Raw genomic sequence first — 20,768 nt, 5'->3', positions numbered from 1 at the left:
TTCTGTCCAATATAATTTGTCAAATATGTCAAATCATAGGATCGCGAACATGGATTTTTCTTTTGCTATTGGAGAAAACAGGAATACTAAAAATATATTTGTTGTAGTTTCCACTATAGAAGTTAACCCAACTATGATGACTTCTGCTTCTGAGAAATATGGAAATATGAAAACAAGATAACTGAGATAACACACACTGTCACTCAGAACACAATGAGAGTAAAACACTACACAACCCTCACTGAGATAACACACACTGTCACTCAGAACACACTGAGAGTAAAACACTACACAACCCTCACTGAGATAACACACACTGTCACTCAGAACACACTGAGAGTAAACACACTACACAACCCTCACTGAGATAACACACACTGTCACTCAGAACACACTGAGAGTAACAACACTACACAACCCTCACTGAGATAACACACACTGTCACTCAGAACACACTGAGAGTAACAACACTACACAACCCTCACTGAGATAACACACACTGTCACTCAGAACACACTGAGAGTAAACACACTACACAACCCTCACTGAGATAACACACACTGACACTCAGAACACACTGAGCGTAACAACACTACACAACTCTCACTGAGATAACACACACTGACACTCAGAACACACTGAGCGTAACAACACTACACAACCCTCACTGAGATAACACACACTGACACTCAGAACACACTGAGAGTAAAACACTACACAACCCTCACTGAGATAACACACACTGACACTCAGAACACACTGAGAGTAACAACACTACACAACTCTCACTGAGATAACACACACTGTCACTCAGAACACACTGAGAGTAACAACACTACACAACCCTCACTGAGATAACACACACTGTCACTCAGAACACACTGAGAGTAACAACACTACACAACCCTCACTGAGATAACACACACTGTCACTCAGAACACACTGAGAGTAAACACACTACACAACCCTCACTGAGATAACACACACTGACACTCAGAACACACTGAGCGTAACAACACTACACAACTCTCACTGAGATAACACACACTGACACTCAGAACACACTGAGCGTAACAACACTACACAACCCTCACTGAGATAACACACACTGACACTCAGAACACACTGAGAGTAAACACACTACACAACCCTCACTGAGATAACACACACTGTCACTCAGAACACACTGAGAGTAACAACACTACACAACCCTCACTGAGATAACACACACTGTCACTCAGAACACACTGAGAGTAAACACACTACACAACCCTCACTGAGATAACACACACTGTCACTCAGAACACACTGAGAGTAAAACACACTACACAACTCTCACTGAGATAACACACACTGTCACTCAGAACACACTGAGAGTAAACACACTACACAACCCTCACTGAGATAACACACACTGTCACTCAGAACACACTGAGAGTAAAACACTACACAACCCTCACTGAGATAACACACACTGTCACTCAGAACACACTGAGAGTAAAACACTACACAACCCTCACTGAGATAACACACACTGTCACTCAGAACACACTGAGAGTAACAACACTACACAACCCTCACTGAGATAACACACACTGTCACTCAGAACACACTGAGAGTAAAACACTACACAACCCTCACTGAGATAACACACACTGTCACTCAGAACACACTGAGAGTAAAAACACTACACAACCCTCACTGAGATAACACACACTGTCACTCAGAACACACTGAGAGTAAAACACTACACAACCCTCACTGAGATAACACACACTGACACTCAGAACACACTGAGCGTAACAACACTACACAACCCTCACTGAGATAACACACACTGTCACTCAGAACACACTGAGAGTAAAACACTACACAACCCTCACTGAGATAACACACACTGTCACTCAGAACACACTGAGAGTAACAACACTACACAACCCTCACTGAGATAACACACACTGTCACTCAGAACACACTGAGAGTAACAACACTACACAACCCTCACTGAGATAACACACACTGTCACTCAGAACACACTGAGAGTAAAACACTACACAACCCTCACTGAGATGACACACACTGTCACTCAGAACACACTGAGAGTAAACACACTACACAACCCTCACTGAGATAACACACACTGCCACTCAGAACACACTGAGAGTAAAACACTACACAACCCTCACTGAGATGACACACACTGTCACTCAGAACACACTGAGAGTAAACACACTACACAACCCTCACTGAGATAACACACACTGTCACTCAGAACACACTGAGAGTAAAACACACTACACAACTCTCACTGAGATTACACACACTGTCACTCAGAACACACTGAGAGTAACAACACTACACAACCCTCACTGAGATGACACACACTGTCACTCAGAACACACTGAGAGTAAACACACTACACAACCCTCACTGAGATAACACACACTGTCACTCAGAACACACTGAGAGTAACAACACTACACAACCCTCACCGAGATAACACACACTGTCACTCAGAACACACTGAGAGTAAACACACTACACAACCCTCACTGAGATAACACACACTGTCACTCAGAACACACTGAGAGTAACAACACTACACAACCCTCACTGAGATAACACACACTGTCACTCAGAACACACTGAGAGTAACAACACTACACAACCCTCACCGAGATAACACACACTGTCACTCAGAACACACTGAGAGTAAAACACTACACAACCCTCACTGAGATAACACACACTGTCACTCAGAACACACTGAGAGTAAAACACACTACACAACTCTCACTGAGATTACACACACTGTCACTCAGAACACACTGAGAGTAACAACACTACACAACCCTCACTGAGATGACACACACTGTCACTCAGAACACACTGAGAGTAAACACACTACACAACCCTCACTGAGATAACACACACTGTCACTCAGAACACACTGAGAGTAAAAACACTACACAACCCTCACTGAGATAACACACACTGTCACTCAGAACACACTGAGAGTAAAACACTACACAACCCTCACCGAGATAACACACACTGTCACTCAGAACACACTGAGAGTAAACACACTACACAACCCTCACTGAGATAACACACACTGTCACTCAGAACACACTGAGAGTAACAACACTACACAACCCTCACTGAGATAACACACACTGTCACTCAGAACACACTGAGAGTAAAAACACTACACAACCCTCACTGAGATAACACACACTGTCACTCAGAACACACTGAGAGTAACAACACTACACAACCCTCACCGAGATAACACACACTGTCACTCAGAACACACTGAGAGTAAAACACTACACAACCCTCACTGAGATAACACACACTGTCACTCAGAACACACTGAGAGTAACAACACTACACAACCCTCACTGAGATAACACACACTGTCACTCAGAACACACTGAGAGTAACAACACTACACAACCCTCACTGAGATAACACACACTGTCACTCAGAACACACTGAGAGTAACAACACTACACAACTCTCACTGAGATAACACACACTGTCACTCAGAACACACTGAGAGTAAACACACTACACAACCCTCAATGAGATAACACACACTGTCACTCAGAACACACTGAGAGTAACAACACTACACAACCCTCACTGAGATAACACACACTGTCACTCAGAACACACTGAGAGTAACAACACTACACAACCCTCACCGAGATAACACACACTGTCACTCAGAACACACTGAGAGTAAAACACTACACAACCCTCACTGAGATAACACACACTGTCACTCAGAACACACTGAGAGTAACAACACTACACAACCCTCACTGAGATAACACACACTGTCACTCAGAACACACTGAGAGTAACAACACAACACAACCCTCACTGAGATAACACACACTGTCACTCAGAACACACTGAGAGTAAAAACACTACACAACCCTCACTGAGATAACACACACTGTCACTCAGAACACACTGAGAGTAACAACACTACACAACCCTCACTGAGATAACACACACTGTCACTCAGAACACACTGAGAGTAACAACACTACACAACCCTCACTGAGATAACACACACTGTCACTCAGAACACACTGAGAGTAACAACACTACACAACCCTCACTGAGATAACACACACTGTCACTCAGAACACACTGAGAGTAACAACACTACACAACCCTCACTGAGATAACACACACTGTCACTCAGAACACACTGAGAGTAAAACACTACACAACCCTCACTGAGATAACACACACTGTCACTCAGAACACACTGAGAGTAACAACACTACACAACCCTCACTGAGATAACACACACTGTCACTCAGAACACACTGAGAGTAACAACACTACACAACCCTCACTGAGATAACACACACTGCCACTCAGAACACACTGAGAGTAACAACACTACACAACCCTCACTGAGATAACACACACTGACACTCAGAACACACTGAGAGTAAAACACTACACAACCCTCACTGAGATAACACACACTGTCACTCAGAACACACTGAGAGTAAAAACACTACACAACCCTCACTGAGATAACACACACTGTCACTCAGAACACACTGAGAGTAACAACACTACAAAACCCTCACTGAGATAACACACACTGTCACTCAGAACACACCGAGAGTAAAACACTACACAACCCTCACTGAGATAACACACACTGTCACTCAGAACACACTGAGAGTAAAACACTACACAACCCTCACTGAGATAACACACACTGTCACTCAGAACACACTGAGAGTAAACACACTACACAACCCTCACTGAGATAACACACACTGTCACTCAGAACACACTGAGAGTAAAACACTACACAACCCTCACTGAGATAACACACACTGTCACTCAGAACACACTGAGAGTAAAAACACTACACAACCCTCACTGAGATAACACACACTGTCACTCAGAACACACTGAGAGTAAAAACACTACACAACCCTCACTGAGATAACACACACTGTCACTCAGAACACACTGAGAGTAAAACACTACACAACCCTCACTGATATAACACACACTGTCACTCAGAACACACTGAGAGTAAAACACTACACAACCCTCACTGGGATAACACACACTGTCACTCAGAACACACTGAGAGTAACAACACTACACAACCCTCACTGAGATAACACACACTGTCACTCAGAACACACTGAGAGTAAAACACTACACAACCCTCACTGAGATAACACACACTGTCACTCAGAACACACTGAGAGTAAAACACTACACAACCCTCACTGAGATAACACACACTGTCACTCAGAACACACTGAGAGTAACAACACTACACAACCCTCACTGAGATAACACACACTGTCACTCAGAACACACTGAGAGTAACAACACTACACAACCCTCACTGAGATAACACACACTGTCACTCAGAACACACTGAGAGTAAAAACACTACACAACCCTCACTGAGATAACACACACTGTCACTCAGAACACACTGAGAGTAAAAACACTACACAACCCTCACTGAGATAACACACACTGTCACTCAGAACACACTGAGAGTAAAAACACTACACAACCCTCACTGAGATAACACACACTGTCACTCAGAACACACTGAGAGTAAACACACTACACAACCCTCACTGAGATAACACACACTGTCACTCAGAACACACTGAGAGTAAAACACTACACAACCCTCACTGAGATAACACACACTGTCACTCAGAACACACTGAGAGTAAAAACACTACACAACCCTCACTGAGATAACACACACTGTCACTCAGAACACACTGAGAGTAAAACACTACACAACCCTCACTGAGATAACACACACTGTCACTCAGAACACACTGAGAGTAAAAACACTACACAACCCTCACTGAGATAACACACACTGTCACTCAGAACACACTGAGAGTAAACACACTACACAACCCTCACTGAGATAACACACACTGTCACTCAGAACACACTGAGAGTAAACACACTACACAACCCTCACTGAGATAACACACACTGTCACTCAGAACACACTGAGAGTAAAACACTACACAACCCTCACTGAGATAACACACACTGTCACTCAGAACACACTGAGAGTAAAAACACTACACAACCCTCACTGAGATAACACACACTGTCACTCAGAACACACTGAGAGTAACAACACTACACAACCCTCACTGATATAACACACACTGTCACTCAGAACACACTGAGAGTAAAACACTACACAACCCTCACTGAGATAACACACACTGTCACTCAGAACACACTGAGAGTAACAACACTACACAACCCTCACTGAGATAACACACACTGTCACTCAGAACACACTGAGAGTAACAACACTACACAACCCTCACTGAGATAACACACACTGTCACTCAGAACACACTGAGAGTAAACACACTACACAACCCTCACTGAGATAACACACACTGTCACTCAGAACACACTGAGAGTAAAAACACTACACAACCCTCACTGAGATAACACACACTGTCACTCAGAACACACTGAGAGTAACAACACTACACAACCCTCACTGAGATAACACACACTGTCACTCAGAACACACTGAGAGTAAAAACACTACACAACCCTCACTGAGATAACACACACTGTCACTCAGAACACACTGAGAGTAACAACACTACACAACCCTCACTGAGATAACACACACTGTCACTCAGAACACACTGAGAGTAAAACACTACACAACCCTCACTGAGATAACACACACTGTCACTCAGAACACACTGAGAGTAAAAACACTACACAACCCTCACTGAGATAACACACACTGTCACTCAGAACACACTGAGAGTAAAACACTACACAACCCTCACTGAGATAACACACACTGTCACTCAGAACACACTGAGAGTAACAACACTACACAACCCTCACTGAGATAACACACACTGTCACTCAGAACACACTGAGAGTAACAACACTACACAACCCTCACTGAGATAACACACACTGTCACTCAGAACACACTGAGAGTAAAAACACTACACAACCCTCACTGAGATAACACACACTGTCACTCAGAACACACTGAGAGTAACAACACTACACAACCCTCACTGAGATAACACACACTGTCACTCAGAACACACTGAGAGTAAAACACTACACAACCCTCACTGAGATAACACACACTGTCACTCAGAACACACTGAGAGTAAAAACACTACACAACCCTCACTGAGATAACACACACTGTCACTCAGAACACACTGAGAGTAAAAACACTAGCATCAAACACCAATACAGAAAATACAAACTTTTCATCTTTACAGTTTGAACAATTTCAGCGACTTCATACAAAGTAATATTTTCTTCAAAGAAAAGAGTGACATTCTTTCACATGATTTATTTAAAAGTTTAGAACATAACAATTCTTTAAGGCAAATGAAAATGAGCAGTTTGCTTCAATAGTCTGTAGTAATTCACGGAATTACAGTAATGAGGAAAAAATGGCACAAGCTGAACTCTATTCTGTTTTGAATGTGTGGTTCACAGTTTTGACAGCAGTGTGTTCGCATTTGAACAAAGTGCTGTAAATCCACAGTGTTGTGCAGTCATGGGATAAGTGTGTAGAGTTTTGAAAACTGTGTTCAACCAATGAAAAACGAGCTAGAGTTTGGTCCACATGAACTGTAGTTAGAGTTTACACATGTAGCTGCAGTCGTGCTCACTGTCGTTTAGCAATCGGAAAAAACTGTTATAGTACTCTTGCTTGTATTATATAGTGTATAACATAGTGTAAGTGAACAAAAGTGTTCATAGCATGTTTAGATGAGATAACGTCCTGGTTGCGTATGCAACCCACCGTTCCCTGAAGGAGGGAACGGAGGACGTAGTCGACGCGACTGAAATGGGATCACGCTAGGGAGCCTATCATCTTCGAGTACTATTGAACGAGCCAATGTAATTGGCGTGCGTGATTCGCATCACACACTCCGCCCCCGCGGCGCGGGTATAAATACGGAAGTGGATGCACGCACTAGTTGCTTTTCGCTGAGGAGCCGAGAGTAACCCGGGGTCAGCGGTGGTCCAGCGGTAGTGGCAAGGGGACTACGTCCTCCGTTCCCTCCTTCAGGGAACGGTGGGTTGCATACGCAACCAGGACGTTCCCTTTCAGTCGATAACGTCGGACGTAGTCGACGCGACTGAAATGGGATCAACCATTGAACACGCCACTAACGCTGCCACCTTCCAGTGCCTAAACCAAAGCCTCCTGATGCCCCCGCAAACTTAAGGCGGGGAAGGACAGGGCTTAGGCCAGGGAAGTCACTGCTGTTCCTACAGGACCACTGGGAAAGCGTTCCCCGTACGTTGGAAGGAAGGGACGCTGCGGAAGCCACATCCAACCCGAGGGAGGAAATGTGGAGAATACACATATGAACTGGGCGGAAACCGGGCAGTCTAACATATGGAATGTCACTGGGGTGGCTCCAGCCTAAGACGGGGGGAGACACACCGGACAGTGACGGCAGAGAGACTCTGCCGAGGGAAGACACGGGCTCACCGCAGGGAGCCGTATCGTGGAAGAATACACATATGGGGTCACCGAAGGGACCGCAACATATGGACCCAGCCTAACACAGGTTCCACACTGCTTACGAGTGGTAGGCCTAACACCAGACGTTCCGCACGTCCGACGTCGGAGGGGTGTGGAGGAACTCAACAGGGTTCAATTTTAAGGGAACTCAACTGGAGTAGAAAGGCGCACGTATCCAGTCCATAGGAGGGGAATGGCGCAGCAAGCCGACACTTGAACCGGGCTCACGGTGAAACTGGCTTCATGAGAAGGGAGCCCACGGGAAGCAGCGGTTCAACTAGGTGTCGTCCAGCCCCCAACTCTAGAATCTGTTTAGCAAAGTATATCGTCAACGCCCAGGCGGAGCACTTTACACTCATCATAGAGGAGCTCAACACCTAAGTGGACATGTTGCATCTCGGATCTTTGCCGAAATGAAGGCAAGCACTAAGTGCAACTTTGCATGGAAACAGCCTTCCCTCTCTGCTGAATTCCAACAGATATTTGAAGAGCTGGTCTGAGGTCTATGACTTGCATTCTGTACACGTCCAAGCGAATCGGACAGAGAAGCCAGGGCTGGATCTGCCTCCTCCAGGGCAGCGCTTGCAGGCTCACCACCTGCTCCTATTACGGGAGAGGTAGGAACCTTGGGCACAATCCGAGCCGGGGTCTCAGCTTGTGAGAGTTAGCCGGCCCAGACTCCAGGCACAATACGTTGACCGAAAGCGAGCAAGTCCCTACCCTCTAGTAGAGACCACGCGAGCAGGAGAACTGATATAACAGAATTTTTAACTCACTACCCGCAGTGGCTCAGGGGCGGTCTCTGCAGTGCAGTCGCACCAGGGACAAGGCCCAAGAGGATAAAGAGGGACACAAGGATTTACAAGACCTTGCTCCTCAGGAACCTGACGATCAGAACGTGCTTCTGCATACTTCTGCAACACGATGAGCGTCGTTTAAACACCGAGGCAACATCATTTTGAGGGTGATTTAGGAAAACAGCCTACTGCAACCCATTTTGCAGGAAAGAGAGCACTGAAGTGATCGAAAGCTTTCAGGATCTCCTCAGGGGAGAAGACGCACTCAACGACTAGGTTCCACTTCTAAAGGCGTAAGCACGCTACCCAATTCTAGGGGGTGCTCGCAGAAGTGATGGTAACTAACACATGTTCTTGTGATAGCCACCTGAACCTCCGCGTTCGGATGTAAGACCGCCCGGAATCTCCGGGGGAAGAACGCGTGTGCCATCGTGCCCCGTCCCCGAATCCAGGGGAAGTCAGGAAGGCTGTTGAAGGGAACCAGGTCTAGTTGGGCCAATGAGGGGCAACTATGAAGACCTGTTCCTCTCCTGACATGGCACGTAGGTGCAAGTGACGGGCGCAAAAGACAGGAGCATTGCTCAACACAACATGTGAAGATCACTGGGCTTCAGGAGCATTTTCTGCTCAGCACTTGGGTGTGACAAGTTCACTGAGCTTCAGGAGCATTCCTGCTCAACACCTGAGTGTGATAAACTCACTGAGCTTCAGGAGCATTTCTGCTCAACACTTGAGTGCGAGGAACTTCACTGAGCACCAGGAGCATTTCTGCTCAGCACTGCGTGTGATGAATTCACTGAGCTACCTGTGATGGACTCACTGAGCTACAGGAGCATTGCTGCTCAACACCAGAGTGCGATGAACTTCACTGAGTTTCAGGAGCAAATCTGCTCAACATGAAGAGTGATGATTTCACTGACTTGCAGGCGCAAGGCGACCATGAGTCGCAGTCACTTTTAGAAGGCTCACTGGGGTTAAACGCATTTCTGCGGGCCCCTGGGGCCGCTGAGTCCCAGTGTTTGTCCAAGGGTAGTCCGCTCGGTTTACCCAAACACTGGCGGAAAAATAAAACCGGGGGGGCAACTGAGCGGCCCCGGAATGGTCATGACCCAGCCGGACCCAGGGGATGGAGTCTCCACTTGCCCTGGCTATAACTGTCGTGAGGCTCGATGGCGGCACGATTGAGTAAGCGGGAGGAGTGGAATAAGGCGCCCTCAGAAGCGTCTGACTCCAAGGAGGAGGTGACGGGTGAGTTTGTGACATGCAGGGGAAGCTTGCGCAACGGTCGCAATGTCTAACAACTCGAGGCACGAATGCCCGTGTAGTCGGGGGTCGCCCAGGCCCCCGTTAAAACACGCCCTTTGTACATGGCTGCTCTGTTGAAGAGGGTTTGGCAGCAGACCGGGATGAACTATAGTCACACAGGGTGAGCTGCTCTGCCACGGTCACCTCGGGACTCGATCGTGAAGCTAGCGCTGAAGCGGTCACATATGGAGGGAGCCAAAGGCTGCGACTACCATATACCCCAGGAGCCTCTGAAAGTTCTTTCAGTGGGACCCTTTCTCACTTCAACACCAGCTGAACACATTCTCATTGGAGAGACATGTTGGACCGAGTACCTCTCCAAAACTAGAAAAGAGATACTCAGCCCGTGGGCGAGATTACTCTCTTCCAGTTGACCTGAAGACCCAACGGGCTCTGGAGCACTCGAGGGGAAGGACACTGTACTGATACTCCACCCTTAGACGCAACACACAGGATGGCCTGCGGTGCGGGAGGTAGAGATCTGAAGCACATGTCTTTCAGGTCAAAGCTGCAGACCAATCTTGGGCCAAGATGGTCACGACCCACCACCTAGTAGCACGAAGAACGAGTTTACAACTGGCCTTCGTACCGGCTGGAGGAGCGGCTATATCAAATCCTTCGCCAGCAGGATAAGATAAGCACGCACAAGTCAGGAGCACTGCTCAACACTCGGTGTGATGAATATCACTGAATTTTCAGGAGCACGTCTGCTCAACACCTAATGTGATGACTATCACTGACTTGAGCGGGGTAGCCGAGCCTGAGGTGGGGCAGCAAAGTAGAGAGAGTGGTGTTAGTGTGCTGTGCAACACTTACCTGTCTCCACAAGCGGCAGGGGGCGCGTGAGAAGGCGGATGACCGGGTCCTCGAACGCACCAAGCTGCCTGCTGGCGACCAAGGGGGAGCTGAGGGGTGTAAGGCTATACAGGGTCACACCCGCCAGACTGGCCCTCTTGGGACCCAGGAACAGATGAAATTGCTCTCTCTTTGAAGTGTGGGTACCGCTTGCTCCGCTTTTTTTTTGCTTTTTTTTTTTAGGGAGCCAGCGGCGGAACAGACACACACACAAACAAAGGCTCCACCCGGCCCTCACCCGGGGGGAGGGAGTGATCGTGCCACTCCAAGAGCATCTCATCCATTCCTGGGCGGCCCGCTCCGGAATGCTTTCGCTGTCGCTTGCCACCTGGCTTGGCAGCGCCTGGAGCGGGCTGGGCGTCTCTACTGCGGCCGGCTCCCTGCTGAGGCCTGGGTGGAGGCTGCTGCGGAGGGCCAGCAGGAGCGGCGGCCGGAGAACGCCCACGGCGACGAGCAGGCGGAGGAGCTGCCACCGGCGGCGGGTGGAGGCAGCAGCTGGCCACCGGGGCAGGATGTGCCGGATGACCTCCGTCTGCGCTTGAGCGGCAGAGAACTGTTTGATGCAGTTCTCCACCGCGTCGCCGACCAGCCCAACCTGGGAAATTGGGGAGACCAGGAACCGAACCTTGTCCGCATCCGCCATACCAACCAGGCTGAGCCAACGAAGGCGCTACTGGACCACCAAGGTGGACATCGCCAGACCGATCACGCACGCTACGACACCCGTACCCCGGAGGGTGAGGTCGGATGCAGTGCGGTGCTCACCTATGAGCGCACGGTCTGGATTACCCTCGTGCATGCCATGGGTGCCCTAGCCTGCAGCAACGCCATGGCACGCAAGAGGAAGGGGCTTGCCCACAGGCTTTGTAAGCTCTGCCCGTCGGAACGGACGAAACTCACAGGCCTTAGGGGGGAGACGAGGATCCCCCCAAAAGGCAGCGGCCGCCGGACACAGGTGCACCTGTGTCGACAGACCGCTCCAATGGAGGGACACCTCGCAACCCTTCACCGTTCCTCCATCAAGGGTAATGAGGGGGAAAAGCTATTCAGGCAGTTTCTGGCAGAGAAAGATGCTGTTCACCACCTGATAAGCTCTCCATGCATTTCGGGAAAGAAAGGCACTGGGGCGGCGAGCTGAGAACCAGCGCGGCCCGCCCCAAGATACCAAACTCCAGATTCCAACCGAGACTGAACGGGACACGGTGGAGGTTCCACTCGAGCCCGGCAGCCTCGGCGGCCCGTTTCAGCATAGCTGATAATTCTGGATCCGGCTCGGGCAACATTGAACTCCCGGAGGGAGACAATGCAGCCGAGTCATCATCTCCAGAAGTCAGCTCACCCTCTGATGCTGCAATCGGCGTCCTGTCCTCCAGGGGAGCCCCGAGTGAAACCGCTGGCCCACCCATTACAGATGGACCAGCAGACAACACAGGAGGCTCCAGTGGTTGCAGTGGAAGGGAGGAGTGAGGAGCCCACAGGGAATGGTTACCGGGCGGGACATCCAACACTATCCTCCGGTCACCCATCCCACACAGCACCCGAGGGTGGGGCATGGTAATGGGGACTCGCTCTCCGCGAACGAAGGCGAGTCTCGCCCTCAACACTGCGACAGTCATGTTCCCACAGTGAAAACATGAGCTGTCCACAAAAGCTGTCTCAGCGTGCTGTAAGCCAAACACGTGACACAACAGTTGTGACCATCAGAGAGAGACAGGGAACGACCGCACCCAGAAACGCACGGGCGGAATGACATCTTGAAGAAGACGCAAACGCACCCGTGTTGCTCTTTCAGAAAATAGGACCGTCACCAGTGCCGGAGCACACAGGGAAATGACCGCGGCAACACTGAACAGAGAACTGAAACAGTGAAGCACTCACTTTTCCGCCCTCTAACCAGCCATCAACACACACAAACATTTAGAAATTTGTTGCTGTTAAAACAGCAGTTGAGAGCTCAAAGCTCGCGATCACCGCTGCACTCGCGCTGTAGAACACCAGCACTGGGAGAGTCTTCCTGAAGAACACCGACACACTCGCTCGTTGTAGACAACAGCACTCTCAGAGACATCAAACGATCGGCTCCGAAGCGAAAGGCAACTAGTGCGTGCATCCACTTCCGTATTTATACCCGCGCCGCGGGGGCGGAGTGTGTGATGCGAATCACGCACGCCAATTACATTGGCTCGTTCAATAGTACTCGAAGATGATAGGCTCCCTAGCGTGATCCCATTTCAGTCGCGTCGACTACGTCCGACGTTATCGACTGAAAGGGAACAGTACAGGCTAACAACAGGTCAGCATTATGTTTAAGGTGGGCCTTAGCATTTTGTACAAGACTAGAGCTTTAATAGTCCGTGGATCAAATGTTTTAAAATTGAAAACTGGGTTTTGCTTCTTAAGTCAGCTTTGAGGATTTTATACTTCTAAGTTTTTATTCATTGTCAGTAATGATGCTCTAAGGCATTATGGGAATGATGCACAACCCGGGCAGTAACTCATCGCACCCGGGGACGCCCTCAGTTATTGTAAGAACAAGCCTCGGGGAATCTCACCAACCGCAACCTCACAAATATGATGATATCAAGGAGCAAATGGCAGGAATCGAGGCCATTAAGAGTGGCGTAAATGAGCACTCTGCAATAAATGATTGGACCCTCTTTAATCTTTGAACAGTTTTCACTGCGTGGAGTTGTACTCATTCATATGATATATTCATCCACATTTTTCTGAGAGCTGTTATGTGTGGAGCTGCAGAGTTCATTGGAAGGGTAAGAGAATTTAAAGGAGAGAGGAAAGAAAGGAAACTCACTCAGAATAAAAAAATATGCAACGTGACACGAGCAGGAACAAAAAACAGCTGCATGTTTCGGAAAGCGTCCCCTTTAAGCAAACGCATATATTCACTGAATTACTTATAGGCTATTCATAGAAATGTCTTTACAGTTGTTCACATATTATTTTTCCTGCAATTCCCCCTCAATATTATACTTTGATGCTAATCATTTATTTTTTGGACTTAAGTTCTCTCTGTTTATTATTCATTAGGATGTAAATGTATCGAAATGGAAAAAATATATAATTATTTTAATCTGTGTGTGTGTGTGTGTGTGCGTGCGTGAGTGCTTGTGCGTGTGTGTGACATTTTAACTACACTTAAAAAATTACAACTAATTACAAATAAATAAAATACAAAAACTACAATACAAATTACAATAAAGAAACCTATTTGAATGGACATTACCAACATATTTTCGATTAGGTCAATGATTTTAGTAGGCCTGGTATTATATTAATATCTACTTGCATGAAATACAAATGGAAAGTGTAGATCATGGTAGTATTTGTTGTACTTGATTTAATTATTTAATTTATTAATATAATATAATATACCGATTTAAAATGAACATATATTATTAAATCATAAATAATAAATGATTTAATTAAATAAATAAAAAATATTTTAATTGAAATGTTTAATTATAATAATAGTTGCTATTATTACTATTATTAATTATTATAAACAAGGGTGTTAATTGTCATGAAAAAAGCAAAAAAATTACATTTTTAATTTTGAGGTTAAATGTGATCTTGACAGGTTTCTTAATATTAACCTGAATACTGCTACAACACTGAATATATATGCTATAAGTGTGTGTGTGTGTGTGTGTGTGTGTGTGTGTGTGTGTGTGTGTGTGTGTGTGTGTGTGTGTGTGTGTGTGTGTGTGTGTGTGTGTGTGTGTTTGCACTGACCAAGTAGATTACTTTAAAATGTACAATGAACGTTTATTTTTAACCAGGTAATGCATGCACTTTTTTACTGTAAAATATATGTTTTAAAAGAAATGCAAAATGATGAGGATGAGAACATGAGCATTGCTGGATTTGTTTTAATCATCTTTTTGCCTGCGCTTGTTCATCTCTAATGCGTGACAAATGAATTATGAAAATAGATTTTTCAAATACAATGTATAGTCTCCCAATTATTCTAAGTTCTAATTTAAGAGAAAGAAAAAAAATTAAATATCAAAATATGTTTAAACATTTTTTTGATGTTGTATATCACATCGCTGGACATGTCAACTTACCAAAACGTAAAATTTCAAGTCAGTTGCCCACAAAGTTGAAATCAAGATCCTGAAGTTTCTCAGGCATAGCCTATGTTTAAGCTCAGCAACACAATACAGACTAATGAGTGTCAGCGACGGTTTAATCTGGCGCATGAGTGATCGCAGCGCCGGTTGTTTTGCTCTGGGACTGTCATGGCCGGTTCGGCTTGATTAATGCCTGCTGTAGTTTTGGGTTTTGAGTACATCTCGAGCTCCACTGCTATTCTCCCAGCGCTCCGTGGTTCTGCTTCGGGCATTTCCGTTTTGTGTACTAGAACTGGACCCTGCTGACCTGTTTTCAGTTCAAAGAACAAAACACTGACTCGCCAGAACAACTTGATTAATGTCTCTCCCTTTCACTCTCTCCATTGCTTTAAATCACAAAAAGTAGCAGCTCTCTTACCTTTGTGATAATCATCTGTTGATATGCAGGTGTTACTATGAAAGTGCTGGTCATGTAGAAGAAAATCACCGGCTCCACTGTAACAACTCTCCTTAGTTTCTCTTTCCATGCCGACATATTCAGCTTTGCAGTGACAGATATAGAGACGAGGAAGGAAGAAAGAAACCGTCTCTTAATATTAAAGCCGTGTTTGGTAGAGCAAACCCATGTAAGATGGTTCATACTGTCCGAAGGGAATAATGGACAAGGGAAGTGTTTTCTTGTTAAGACACACGGTTAGGTTAGTCACATGCATGTCAGCTGGAACCGGAGGAAATTGTCTCTCTCGACATTCTCTTATCAGGAATTGTTCTACTGTGTGGTTGTAAAAGTGGTTGGCCTTTATTTGCCCTATGAACACATCCCCCACAGATTCACACTTCCCCAGCAAAAACAAAGAGTGCTGAGAATCCGTTTCTTCTTTCTGCAGTATGCGTTTGCAGAATGTTAAACTTGCAAAGTGAAATTTCCTTTGAATTGTGCAAACATTTCCTGTTATGGCAGCAGATATTGAGCTAACAATTTTCATTATCAGTACTTCATTACAACCTGTCAGAGGTTCCTTTGTATAATCTTCCAGTATAAAGTGTAGTATGACCAATGCCATTTAAACATTAGTTTAGTCTCCTTTCGTCCAAGATAATATTCGAAGGCCTTCCGATCTAAGCCAGGGTTGCCAGGTCTCATCCCAAAGCCGGATCAAAAGGAATTACAATTTTTCACCTCGTCCAATCACAGCTGACAGCTCCGGGATTCCCTCAAAGTGCCTTAACATACGCATTTTGATTTTATTTATGTTTTACATAGTATGTGCATGATTGTATATTTCCTTGTCCTGTAGTTATATTTAAGTGTTTCATCTCTATTTTACTCCTCTTCAGTTATTTAAACCTTTCTATTTTATAGCCTATAATTATTATTTTACTCTGTCTTTGATTTTTACGGATAAATTGTTAAAAAGATGAGTAACCCGCACAATTAAATATTTTAGCTTGTACACATTTTCAGACAATAAATGAAAAACTGACATTTTCTGATCTCAGTCAAGACCATTATTAATAGCCAACATACTCGTTTCTCTTTTCTCACTCTTGTTTTGTCTACACACACGCATCAATAGTTAATCAACAATGCCAAACTCAATTAACCTGACTTAGAAATTCCTGTTGTGGGTGAAACTCACATAATCTCTATTTCTGAAGTGACATCAAATGCACACCCCACTCAGTCGCTCTTTTAGGACTCCTTAAAGGGATAGTTCACCCAAAAATGAAAATTAGCCCATGATTTACTCACCCTGAAGCCATCCTAGGTGTTTATGACATTCTTCTTTCAGACGGATACAATCAAAGTTATATTAAAAAATATCCTGGCTCTTCCAAGCTTTATAATGGGTATATATTTTGGGAAGTCCATTAAAGTGCATCCATCCATGATTAAAGTGCTCGAAACAGCTCCGGGGGGTTAAAAAAAGGCCTGAAGTGAAGCAATGCATCATGGATAGATGCACTTTCATGGACTTCCAAAAAAATATACCCATTCACTCCCATTATAAAGCTTGGAAGAGCCAGGATATTTTTTTATTATAACTCTGATTGTATTCGACTGAAAGAAGAAAGTCATAAACACCTGATGGCTTCAGGGTGAGTAAATCATGGGCTAATTTTCATTTTTGGGTGAACTATCCCTTTAAGTTGCCAGGTATCCATTCTAAAGGTGATGATACACAGGGCAACTTTTTGAGCAATGTTGCTGGGCAATCTTGCCGAGCGATTGTTGCTTGGGCACTTTCCCATTGAAAAGGGACAATAAATTTATATCTGAATAATTTAGATCGGTCGTGGGCCCTGTGTCGTATCTGGTTGCCCGTTAACGCCAACATTGCCCTGCAACATTGCTCAAAAAGTTGCCCTGTGTATCATCACCTTAAGGATCAATAGACATTAGTTCATGGATCTATTTTTATCAGTTTAGTCCCAAATGATGTACTATACACTGTGCACTTACACTGTACACTTTGTTCTGCCATATGTATCATTTCAGAAGGGTAGTGTGTCTCAGTTACAGTTTTTTACTACACAGACGCTTTAGCTGGTTTCTATTTAAAGGAAGTGATGTTTCAAACAAACTTGATGTGTTTCTACTTGGTTTAACACAATAAGTCCTTTTAAAGTTAACTGTAAATCTACACAAAACATACAAAAAGCCCATTCTTTACAGTAGCTGCAGTTTATCATGTTATGTAACATCTAAACAACAACAGTCAGCAAGCTGATAAGAAACCCATTCTTTACAGCACAGTATCACGTTATGCATTAAGTGACACATTAACAGAAATGTTAGCTGTGACTTGTGTCATAGTGTTCATTAAATTGTATTCGCCTAGCTGTATTATATACAATATAAATCTGGGGTTGTATTCACAAAACACCTTAAAGGGGTGGTTCAGGATTTTGGACATCGGACCTCATTTCCATGTTAGCCTGGGTGTTATTTGTCAGTGGACACAGTTTTCATAAATGTACATCCAGTCCTTCCAGTGTCATAGTTCGCCGGTGCTAGGCTAGCACGAGTCAACGGTATCTGCTAGCCTGCCATTAAACACAGTTTTACCCACTCCACAGTTCACCAAAAGCAAATAAATGATAACGCCAGACTATCGATGTAAATGTATGTTGAGAGAATAATGTTAGAAATCAAACTACTCTTGCATCTCAATGATCGCAAACAAAAATAACAACTTTATTCAACAATTTATTTTCTTCCCTGTCAGTCTCTGACCCTGTTCACGTTGTAAACAGAGTGCAGCGTCAGATACTGACACGAAAGAGAAAAAAGAAAAAAACACTGTAGTCACATGGACTATTTTAACGGTGTCTTTACTACATTTCTGGGCCTTGAAAGTGGTAATAGCGTTGCAGTCTAATGGGGGTTTAGAAAGCTCTCGGATTTCATCAGAAAGATATTATGTGTTCAGAAGATGAACGGAGGTCTTATGGTTTTGGAACGATATGAGGGTGAGTAATAATGACAGAATTACATTTTTTAGGTGAATTATCCCTTTAAAACACACACACACACACACACGTCTGGTTCGCTATCTTTGTGGGGACTTTCCATAGGCATAATGGTTTTTATACTGTACAAACTGTATATTCTGTCCCCTTACACTAACTCTACCCCTAAACCTGCCCATCACAGAAAACTTTATGCATTTTTACATTTTCAAAATTCAAAGTTTAGTAGATTTATTAAACCATTTCCCTCATAGGGACTGCTGGCTGGTCCACACAATGTAGGTGATCTCAGGTTTTACTATCCTTATGGGGACATTTGGTCCCCCCAATGTAATATAAACAAAGGCACATGTACACACACATACACACACACACATATTTCACAGAAATCACCCGTTATATCCAGTAGTCATCTCTGAGATTCAATATCAGACATTTTGCACAGCACCCCAGATGATTTCATTCTGTTTATGTACTTATTGTATGCGGAGCGTGAATGCGTGAGCTGCGGGAGAGATCAGAGGCAGCGTGCATGCAGGACGGGAATGAACCCTTTCTCACCTGAACTAGTGTCTTTCTCTCCAGAGACCCTGATATCTGCTGGGTAGAGTTCAAATATTTACACAGGCGCGCTGGCTGAGGAATCTTATTTGTCTGCGCAAGGGACCGGTCTATCATACGGCAGTCTCGTAGATCTGACTTCTTCAGTATTGCCTCTGTTGCTGCTCAAATGTTTAATAATGTTTATCGTTAAACATTATTCAGCTTGAAAAACTCATGTCGAACAGCATGTTGTGTCATGCTGTGTACATATATACTTAAACTGTGTATATGCACATGTTTACATATATACAGTCAGACATGTACATCACCTCTATTCCACATTCCCCATAACCATAGGATCTGAATCAGCGTTGTTCAAACGTAGTGCGCTGTAGGCGTGACGGTAGTGTCACATGTTCACTGAGAAAGCAATCCCAGAATACATTGCGACAAGCTTAGTTAAGATTTAAAAAAAATAGTGTAATGAAAAAAAAATATTTAGTCAATTAAAGTCACCATGAAATCAAAATGGACAATTATTGTTTTTTAATTGAATATTGGAGTATTATTATAAATGATGTATCCGTGCACATTTTTTTATAATTCATGTGCCCTTACAATCCAATCAATTCCTGATGGACAAAATTAAGTCCTGTCCGACATTCTTTCTGCATTCTTTTTTATTCGAGAAGTTTCTATAGTTTCACTCGAATCAACATCACAAGGGGAAAAGATGTTTGCAATTTTCGTTTCATGCCGAAGTTTAATAAATTGGCAATGGTGGGATATGACCTCACATTCAATTCAATTCAATTCAAATTTATTTGTATAGCGCTTTTCACAATACACATTGTCTCAAAGCAGCTTTACAGAAATTGCATTTCGGAAATGTACATAGAAAAATACAGTTAGTTAATCAAGTATTAATTTATGGCATAACATATCGCCGGCTTTGAGTCGTCTCTTCACAGGCGTCGAGTCGTCTCTTCACAGGCGTTGGGGCATCTGAAGTCTCCGTGAGAGGCTGGATACAAACTGGAGCTGACGAACGCTATTTACCTCGGGACTAGCGTCCCGAGATAACAGCAGAAAGGCAGATGGGAAATAATTAGC

General features: G+C 44.7%; 1 protein-coding gene across 2 annotated transcripts in view; it reads right to left on the bottom strand.

Annotated features, from left to right (window-relative positions):
- The window catches only part of LOC143747370 (proton-coupled folate transporter), an 82,347-nt gene that overhangs the window by 44,296 nt on the left and 17,283 nt on the right, over nt 1-20,768 (bottom strand). The window contains exon 1 of one of the 2 annotated variants that reach the window (XM_077240137.1): nt 16,057-16,320. The exons of the other annotated variant lie outside the window; for it this stretch is intronic. Coding sequence (XP_077096252.1) covers nt 16,057-16,278 — 222 coding nt within the window. The 5' untranslated portion in view covers nt 16,279-16,320. Of the gene's footprint in view, nt 1-16,056; nt 16,321-20,768 lie in introns of those variants that run through there. 2 annotated transcript variants of the gene reach the window in all.

The sequence above is a fragment of the Siphateles boraxobius genome, unplaced genomic scaffold (genome assembly GCF_051911475.1).
Source record: "Siphateles boraxobius isolate OS27281-9 unplaced genomic scaffold, OSU_SipBor_1 22, whole genome shotgun sequence".
Classification (NCBI taxonomy): Eukaryota; Metazoa; Chordata; class Actinopteri; order Cypriniformes; family Leuciscidae; genus Siphateles; species Siphateles boraxobius.
This window is presented reverse-complemented; position numbering and strand designations above follow the sequence as displayed.